This window comes from Elaeis guineensis, chromosome 10 (assembly GCF_000442705.2).
Source record: "Elaeis guineensis isolate ETL-2024a chromosome 10, EG11, whole genome shotgun sequence".
Lineage (NCBI taxonomy): Eukaryota > Viridiplantae > Streptophyta > Magnoliopsida > Arecales > Arecaceae > Elaeis > Elaeis guineensis.
Genome location: NC_026002.2, coordinates 78,669,349 through 78,679,607, shown reverse-complemented (window position 1 = coordinate 78,679,607; position 10,259 = coordinate 78,669,349). Strand labels below are relative to the sequence as shown.

The 10,259-nt window shown below is 39.5% G+C and overlaps 1 protein-coding gene across 1 annotated transcript; it reads right to left on the bottom strand.

The window, feature by feature from the left end:
- Positions 1-7,289: 7,289 nt before the first annotated feature.
- LOC105052166 (putative receptor protein kinase ZmPK1) lies at positions 7,290-10,041 on the bottom strand. The gene has a single exon (XM_010932884.4). It carries the CDS (start codon positions 9,959-9,961, stop codon positions 7,514-7,516), a length of 2,448 nt encoding a protein of 815 aa, XP_010931186.1. The 5' UTR covers positions 9,962-10,041; the 3' UTR covers positions 7,290-7,513.
- Positions 10,042-10,259: the final 218 nt, after the last annotated feature.

The following is a 10,259-nucleotide window of genomic DNA, read 5'->3' as shown; positions in this document are numbered from 1 at the left end:
GGTTGGATTGAGTGAAAGCAGGTCTAATTGAGTTTGACCCTTGTGACCAAGAAAAATTGGGATGGTTCCTCCATCCTGGATTGTATGTTGGTGCGTAGGGGTCATTTGTGGATCTTTGATAGGCTGCGTTTACCTATGCTACTTCGTTCTCGGCTGGACCCAATAAGAAAGGACATCCTTCCATCGTGTGGTCTATGGCATTACACCCATTGCAAGTTGTTGTTGCAACTTGGTTCACTTGGGTATGTTTCTTGAGTTCTAGAGCCTCTATCCTACAGATCAAAGATGCGAATTTAGCCTCTTCAGCTAGGGAAGGTTGAACTTGATATACACCCCCTCTTGAAGGTGTGTGTCTGTTGGATTCTCTAGTAATCTCCCATTGTAGGCTCTTTTCTGCTAGGTCCTCTAGAAATTGCCAGGCTTCTATGGGTTCTTTATTCATGAATTGACCCTGATACATTGATTCTAACATGGTTCTTGAGTTTGGATCTAGTCCTTCATAAATGATTTGGCACAGCCTCCAAGTTTTTATTCCATGATGTGGGTATTGACTCAAAAGATTCTTAAAATGATCAAAGTACTTCCAAAAAGACTCACCTGGCAATTGATAAAATTGATTAATTTTATTCCTAAATTTGGCAGTCTTATGGTGTGAAAAAAATTTTTTTAGGAACACTCTAACAAAACCCTCCCATGATGCGATGGATTGATTAGGAAGACTGTATAACCACTTTTTAGCACTATCTTTGAGGACAAAGTTGATCAACCTAAGTTTTACAGCATCCTCAGTGAGTTGTTGAAGCCACATCGTGGCACATACTTCTTCAAATTCTCTCATAAAAATATATGCATCCTCGATTTCGGTGAATTTGGGAAGCATGTTTATGATCTGAGGTTTAATTTCAAAATTGATATCAGTTTGTTGCAGTCGAATACATGAGGGTTGGGCTGTCCTAACTGGATAGCAAAGGTCTTTCAAGATCCTAGGTTCATGTTCGGGTTCACCCATGGTGGGCTTAAGGTCTACTGGACTCGATGTAAAGTTTGGATCTATTCTCACTAATCGACCAGATAACCTTATCCACGAAGAAATTTGAGAATTTTTAGTTATTTTTACAAATTTTTTTTATTAATTTTTTTTATTATTTTTTTTATTTTTTATTTTTTTATTTAAAAAAAGAAAAGAATTCTAAAGATGAGGGCCTAAGAAGTCCTAAATCTAGAGACGATAGAGGAGCATTTTAATTAAGGTTAATATTTGTAGGTTAGTAGTCACGTTACTCAATCAATCCTAGCTAAGGATAACCCTAGATTTAGATAGCTTCTAACTTGTTAAGATTGCCTTTGAGCATTCCAGGTAAAAGACTAGCCACTCAACTGGCCAGGTAAGTGTAAGGTCGGTGGGGGTCCCCCCGTTGTTTTCTTTAGACACCAACTGAGTTGGCCAGGTAAGCGAACGGAACCAATTAAATAATCACTTTCCTTCAAGACGTAGTCCTTGAACCACTTTTCTAGACATCAGTCAAACTGACTAACCCTAACCCGATCTTACTCTTAGGATCCCTTGTCCTATTGAGCTCGAAAGTCCTTAGAGGCCAACGTCTAATTAATTTTAAATTAAGATTTAGGTCAATACAATATGCAGGATGGTGGTTTGTGGGCTAAGAAAGGGTGATGAAATCTTCACTTTATCTTGTTTAGGGTTTGTGCCCTTAAGATGTTTTATGGATTTATGTAATGCAAGAAGAAAAAATGACCAAATTTGATAGTTAGTTAAGAGTAAATTGATTTGTTTTATTTTTTAGGTTTTGTGATTAAGTGTCTAATTCCTTGAGTAGATTACGTGGTGTCAATGTAAATTTTTTTTTTTAAAAATAATCATGCCTAGATCCCCGACAACGGTGCCAAAATTTGATCGCTGTCGTAGGCGGTCAAGAATAAAAATCAACTCAAATTATATAGATAGGATGAGTAGGGATTGTTTCCACAGAGATCTAGGGCGATTATCTTTTTTTTTTTTTAGAAGAGATAAAAAGTGAATTGATTGTAGAAGGATTAACAAAAAATAGAATAGCAAAAAAAATCAACAGTGTAAATTAAATTATGAAAGAAAATAATTCAGAGAAATAACTCAGGAATTCTGAATCCACTATGCAAAGAGATTTATTTTTTTCTTTTTTTTTTATGTTGCAATATTATTTCTTGTGATTAAGATATTAGCATAGCTTATCTCTAAGGGGTACAGACTATATCAGTAGATCACAGCTCGTCCTGTTGGAGTATAAACTATCTAAATTTAATTACAAGATCTAAGATTTTAATCTAGCATACCACGATCTATCTCTTCAAAGCACGTACCGTATCCAGGGATCACGGTACGTCAATAGAGGGTACAGGCCGTGTAGGCTGGATCAATACCTCAAAAGAAAATAAAAAGATATGAAATAAAAGTATAATTTTATTGTATAAAAATTAAATATAAAAAGAAAAAAATAAAAATTTATTTACAGATTTTATCATATTCTTAGATTGAAAGAATTTAGCCACGCATCAAGCTCTCTAGCTCCATAATCTTTCCTTTCTCTTGAATCCTTAAAAAATTCTTCCATTCCCGGTCGCTGACCGCTTGTGCTGCCACTCACTCAATTCCCCTCTTCTGTTTCAGACTCCCGTATTTATAGAGCGCAGCATCTTCGAGTTATAGGCGACTACGGACTTTCAAATCCCACCATCTTCTATTTTGATTGGGATTTTAAAACTTCAGCCATGTCCCAGCATCTTGTTTCGGGCCTGCTTGTAATCCTATGAGAACCATACCAGTGTCGCGCCCGCATACAAAGCCTTTCTCTGTTGCCTTTGAATCCGGGCCGAACCAAAAAAATTCACTCAAAGCCTCTACCTCTTGTCTTACGTGAGATCCCAGCATCCATCAATACTTTGGGTTCCCATGGGCCCCAACCATTTAAACCACCAAAGGCCCACTTGATTAGTTCACTCCACGCTCACGTTATAGGCCTAATCCATGCTCTCCAGCTCCTGTTGCACCTATCTCTGGCTCACTTGCTTCTAAACTGCCGAAAGTACTCTCTTGGGCCGCAGTTAAACGTTCATTAAGATCCGCTGTAGATCATGTGAAGATCTTCTTTGGGCCATTGTTTAGGCTGGCTTTTAAATAATTTTGGATCCATTTTTGGATCACCATTTGGAGTCTATTTTAAATTCAATTTATTTTCAATTTTCTTCCTTCTAACCTGCAAATCGGGCTCTTGTATTGATGATCATTTTTCCTACAAAACATAAGCAAAAAGCATCAATTCTTAAGGAATAAAAGTTAACTAGTATATATTTTGATGTTTTTATTGGGATATTTAATGTACTTATCAATAGACACAAAGCTGATGTAAACAAAACAGAGCAAAGGGAAAAGAACTTACATCCATGACACTATTAAAACCAAAATTGACCAGTTGCTCAATTGAGCAGTCTTGCCTCCACGTGTCAAGGTCCTTCTGAGGCATCACCGCACAGAGGAGATCCCAGTCAAGTCATGGTGTTTCGAGAAGAGACATTAGAGAGGTCGATTCTCTCGATGGAAGTAGAAGGAGGGTCGGCATCAAGAAGCTTCGATCGTTCTGTGGACTGAGCTGGCCTTGCCGATGTCAGAGGTAGTGCTAGAGAAGAGTTTGATCTTGGGACATAGTTGCCTCCTTAGTAGGTGAATGAGCCACCTCAGTAGATTGCCGATGTTGCATCTTTGACATCGACAATGCCACCAAAATCGAGGCTGGATTTATTAATAAGGGTCCTTGAGCTAGGGTTGGTGAAGAACGGAGAGCAACCAATCTAGAGCTTGCAATAGTCTCCTTGCTCCTCTTCACAGCAGGCTGGTCACCAATATCCTACTTCCTCTTCTTCACCTCCACCAATCTCTTCGGGTCAAACCTCATGATTGTTGCAACAAAAGAGAAAATTTTGTTAAAAAAGAAAAAAAAATAAAGAAAGAAGAGAAGAAAAGAGAATGAAGAAAATAGAATTAGACAGCAGACTCATCCTGAGGGAAAATTTGGCTGATGCCGGCATCGAACAGAGACTAGTCGATCATCAGTTGGCTTAGTTTGGGTACCCTCATACCGAATAGCTCTGCCAAAGTCTCTTTGTCTCCAGACAAAACTTTATTATTGAAGTTCCACTTAAGCTCGAGCTTATGCTAGCTACAACTGAAACCCCAAGGTATATTGAAAGAAACAAAGAAAAAATAGTTTTTTCAGTCATGGTTAGAAGAAGGAAGACTGGGATCGAATTTACATTTAGATCGAGGTGAAAATACCATCAATCTTTTTCATAAGGATATTTTTTTAGGATGAATAGTGCCCTAAAGAGAGAAATCCTAAGTTTATAGTAGAAAATTGACAACAAATGATAAAAACTATGATCATCCTAGTGGCATTGGGAGTTACTTGGATTGGATGAAGCCTATGGAAGTCTAAAATATTGCTAAAGAAGAGATGTAAGGAAAATTGAAGTTCAGATCGAAATGTCTCATCGTAAAATGTAATACAACCTTATAGAGGTTTAGTAATCTGACCATCCTAACCTAGAGCTATGAGTTGAAAAATTTTAAGAATGCAATATTTATCCCTAAGTTCCAGAAGATCAAGACCAGTCATGATATATTGTTTGGTACCAAGATCAAAATAATCCAAGAATCCCCCTATCGGAGACTCTGGATCCTTTTGGTACCAACCTCGTAGTCATTTGAGATGGAGTGGTCACTTTAGGCTCGATTTGGGACTGGGTCAATCGAGATTCTCAATAATCCAGAACCTTATTTCCCCTGATCTTATCATCATTGGAAGATATTTTTTTGAAAGAAAAAGAGGAGAAAGAAGCAAAAACTAAAGAAAAGATTGAAATAAACAAAGAAAAAAAGAGGAAATCTATTGAAAAAAGGAGGACATAAACAATGGAGCCTAGAAACCTAAAAGATGCAGAGAAAAGTGGCAAAGGACTGAGAAATCTACCTAATGGACAAGAAAGAGACTTTGATGAGGCTTTTAGGAAACTCTCTCCTTCAGCTCCGGTGACTTATTTTTGGCTCCAACGACACCAAAAAAATTTCTCTTCCAGCTTTGATGGCATTAGGAAAGCTCTAAGAAAAATCCAGCAGTGCTTCCGCACAATAAAAATAGTAAAGTGATTTTTAAACTAAATATAGACTTATTTATAGAACTCATCAACAGTTCAAATCAACCTAGTCTACCATCATTTGGGGCAACTTGGTAGAGATCCAGTGAGTTTGAGAAGAGGCCATTCGACCCATCTCTTCTTGATTAAGCCACGTAGGCTTGATCCATATGATAACCAAAGTGATCAATGGTAGAGTGACATATGACACACGGGTGTCTGGGCGTAACCACCTAGGTAATAATAAGCTCCTGATTCTCTAAGCCCTCATAATTGCTGAATTTGATGGGTCATTTTCAAAAAGTAATATGTCGCTTCGAATCATTAAAAAATTAATACTGTCAACCATTATATTGTGCATTTATTATTGATGGTAGAGGTCGGATGAGATCTTTTGGACTCACTTTTCACACATGATGTAAAAAATCTCACTTCAGGTCTGAAAAGTAAGGGGCATATATTGGTGCAACTAACGACCACTGGCCACATAGCAACATCAGAAAAGATCATCTGAAAATTATTTTGACTAAGCCAATTTTAAGTCAGATCGGTTGAATACCGATCTGATCTAACCCATAGCTTGGTTATTTACCGACCTGGATCAATCTAGATTGACCCTTAATTGAATATTATGATCAGTTCAGCCTTTTTTCGATCTGCCATAAGGGACATCAGTCTTGAACCGATGTGATCCAAGCTTAGATATACTGAGCTAGTTATTCTATAGCTCTATTATAGATGTCTTCTAGTTATATTGCAACTAATCTCCATATAGGTGAATAATTCACGATCTCCATATAGCTAGCCATTCTATTAAAAATAAACTAACGATCTACCAAATTTCTAACGATCTAACAAACTCTTTCAATGGCCTAATAGCCTAAGCAAGCCCTCTCTATATAAAGAAAGACAAAATATTCTCGATAAGATAAGTCATAATTCAAAGAATCGAGACTCTATTGAATTCATTTCAGCTCTCTCATTGAAGGAAACATGAGCTCTCCCTCTTTTCACTCAAAATTCTTTTTGTTGTCTTTTATTTTTTCTATTTTTCACTATCTATTCTCAAGACTCGGCTTACTTAAGTATCGAAGGATCCTTAATCAGAAAGTATCCTACCAATTTTAAGATTTCTTTTATAGATTTCTTTATAGTCTACATCAATCTGACCCTTAGCAGCTCTCCAGCTTGGTTCAACAGTGATCTCATCATCTTTTCTTCGGAATCTTGTAGCGACAGGTATGATATACAGTTGATACTTCTTGACAATTTTCGTATCTTCTCATAGACAACTAGTAGTGTTGGTTTAGATAATCTTGAATACTTATATAGGATTAAAAAACTTAAATATTACCTTCTAGCTAATCTATTTGGATGACGTCCTGAATTGTTACAAATAGTATTCAAACAAATCTAATCTATGCCCCATATGAATTAGGAGACATTGCAACTGATTATGGTATTAGTGATTTAATTTAATTAGACTTAAACCTTTGCCAAAGCTTAAATGGGGGAGAATGTTACATCATTCTTCCATGCATATCCTTAGCTAAACAAACAGGACGCCACATTTGTCATGCAAGGTGACTAAAACCTGGTCGTGTACAACAAGTGTTGTGGCTTCCGATCCAACAGCCATGGCGACAACAACAAATGCACACCAATATTCAGCGACCTCAGGCCAATTTGTCATAAAGGGTGCCAGCGGCTCTGTTGACCGGAGGTCCATGCAACATGGCAACTACATGAAAGTATATATGCCGCCCTCCTCTGACCACATGGTGAAGTAGCCATCCACAGCTGCGTATTTTGGTCTGCACCTAATTACGGATTCAACACTACCGATGGTTGGTTAGTTGAAGAGTCTGAGCTCCTCGCAAAGAGTATAAACTAGCTAAGAGTATAAGATGTGAAAAGAATAAATCCAGATCCATCCATTTTGGAATGAAGCATGACCACATGCTGAGATTGCTCAGGTTTGCGAACCCAGCAGTTAAGAACTCTTGCTGAACCAAGATTTCCAAACAAGAACAAACAACAGGTAAAGACTTGAACTGATTGTTAGGAACTGAAAAGCATTAATTCGAAGTTATCATATTGGTAAATAATTACAAGATAGTTACTACTACTAGCTTCATTTATTCCTTCTTAACTTACAGAAAGTTTAGACACAAGTATTCAGACGAGTTTACAAGCAGGGGGACCAACGTTGGATACAAGCTCATCTTCCTGCATGGAATATGTACATACTTATTTCGACTAAGACACATTACTGCTTTTCAAAAAAAAAAGAAAAAAAAGGACTCGAACACATTATTTGATATAATGACTACACATTAACTACTTCATGCCCAACTTCCTCGAAAGATGGTGCATGGGAGTGGAGCTCGTCATCAGATAAAAGAAGCATTTGGACAACAGATTCCATGGATGGCCTTTTGCTTCTCTCTTCTTCTAGGCAGCAGACTGCTGTCTCCACCATCATCAGTGCTTGCTTGATGTTGAACTGTCCATCCAATCTGGAGTCAACAAAGTCTTCAATCCATGACTCTTCTCCACTCTCCAAGTTCTCTTTGAGCAATTTAAGTGACCCCCTCAGTACCATCTCTACCTCCTCCTCTCGACCTATTTTCCAGCCTGAAACTCTGACCCCCTTCACCAATTCTAGAAGCACTACTCCGTAGCTATAGACATCAACCTTCCCGGTGATTGGAAGACTCGAAGCCCATTCTGGAGCAAGGTAGCCCCTCGTCCCTTGGATGCGTGATAAGCTCTGTCCAGATCCACCTCTATTTAACAATTTGGCCAGTCCAAAGTCTGCAATCTTGGGCTCAAAATCTTGACCTAACAATATATTCTCGGGCTTTACATCACAGTGGATGACCCACTCAAGACACTCGTGATGAAGATAGGCCAATCCCTTAGCCACCCCTAACGCAATTTTAAACCTGTCCCTCCATCTTAGAAAGCTAGCTGTGCCATCACCATTAAATAAGACCTTGTCCAATGAACCATTCTCCACGAACTCGGAAACCAACAGCCTGCGGGAGCGTTCTAAACAAAATCCCCACATTCTCACTAAATTCATGTGATATATTCTCCCTATGAGGCTCAGTTCGGCGCGGAATTCCTCTTCTCCTTGGATCACGTCTTCCAACTTCTTGATGGCCACAACCCTCTCATCATCCAAGACTCCCTTGTACACGACTCCTGAACCTCCCATCCCGAGCTCTTCCTTGAAGTTTCGAGTAGCCCTTTTGAGCTCTTTATAAGTGAATCTTCGAAATTGAGAAGACATCGCCTTGTATCCTTCTTCCATTGGGCTTGAGTGCTTCTCCCTCCTGAAAATAAACCACCAACCAAATGAAACAAAAAGGAGTTCTATTACAAAAAATGCTGATATAAACCCATAGAAGTAGGCCCAATTTTTTTTCCCGATGCTCTTTCGGTGCAAAGGTGATGACGGAGTGGATTCTTCCGTGACATTGCAAATGTGCTCCAGCCCTTGAAGACGAGAAGTGAAGTTTGAGGTGTTTACGTATCTGGGAAATTTTAAGAATATGTTGTTATCAACGCCTGGATGACTTTTTCCATTATGGAGGGCAGTTTTTGGATAACATTTCCCAGTTCCCTTCTTATATCCAAACGCTTCGCATGAACAGTCCACTTCGCAAATCTTCATGCAAGCCCTGAATGACAGGGAAGGAGTGTAATTGAAATCAGACCCCCAGAAATCTGTTTCAGGGAGCCCGAAAAATTCAACCTGATGAGATTTGTCGCAGTCGATGTTGTATTTGCGCTTGCAACCTTTGCTCCAATCACTCGTGTCATTCATTTCAAAACCAGGAGGACAAGTACAGTGAGGTGTCGGCGTGTAGACACAGATTCCATTCCTACCACACAACGAATGTACCAGACAAATCGATGAAAGAGCAACCCATGAAATCGACCACTCCTCGGTCCACTCATTCAAGCTGTACAGCCTAAGATTTCCATCATAATCCAGAGTCAGCCTCCTCCTAATCCCCGGACCCAAGTCAGAAGCTCTGATTGTCAAGTTATCACTCGACACGAACTTCCCCAGGTCATCAAGGACTGCATATCTGCTACTGTTATAGCTTGATCTGCCGTTCTCCCACACTATATGACCAGGATCAGGCCAGTAGATGCTAGCAAATTCAGGTGTATCATATATGAGTATCAAAACATTGTTGCTATCAAAATAAGACTTATAGGGGCCTGAAGCTAGCAATCCCTTGGCGGCAGCAGATACCAGCCTGGAAGTTCTATTGAGTACCTGGTTAGGGAGAAGAGTATCAGTAGGATAATCAAAGCTTTGCCATAGAACTTCACCATCTTTATCCTTTACAACAAGATTCCCAGTATCGAGAAGCTGCGCTTCAGATCGAGTTGAGCTGGTGTTGGTGCTCCAAAAGACGGTGTCATCGTAGTCGGTTAGAACCAAGTTCCCATCCTTGCGCATCGTAACTCTGGACCCATGACCATTCACAGGGTGGTCACGATTCGCTGTCCATACGACAGTCTTGTTCTTGGAGTTTAAGAACCAGATAGAGAAGGTGAAGGCATTCGTACCAACTTTGTTGAAGCCACATGCGAATGACTTGCCTTGTGAGATGAGGATGTCTGAGTCATCCCCCACAGAAAGGAAAGAATGGCTTGTCAGAGAGATTCTAGGTGCTGGAGATACGAAAGGAAGGAGAAGCAGGAAGATGAGAAAATGAGGGATGACGATGGTGGACATGGTAGGATTTCTCATAACAGAGAATTGAGTGGAGCTACAAAGAAGAAAAGGGAAAGCAGCACATCCCCTTTCTTTTGGGTCTGATATCCTATAGTATAGTTGCTGGACCTTCAATTATTGTTGGCCCCAGATTCAGGGGCAGATTTTTCCCATTGAATGGAGGACATGTGAGTTGTCCCATCCACGTAAATTGGATGGCGACCTTGCCTCCTTCCTCACCACACGCAATTCCCCTTCTCCTAGGTTGTTGTTAGTCAAGGCGTGCCACCACGGCCAGGCCAGTGGCTCAAACATAGGAGGAAGGAAAGAGAGA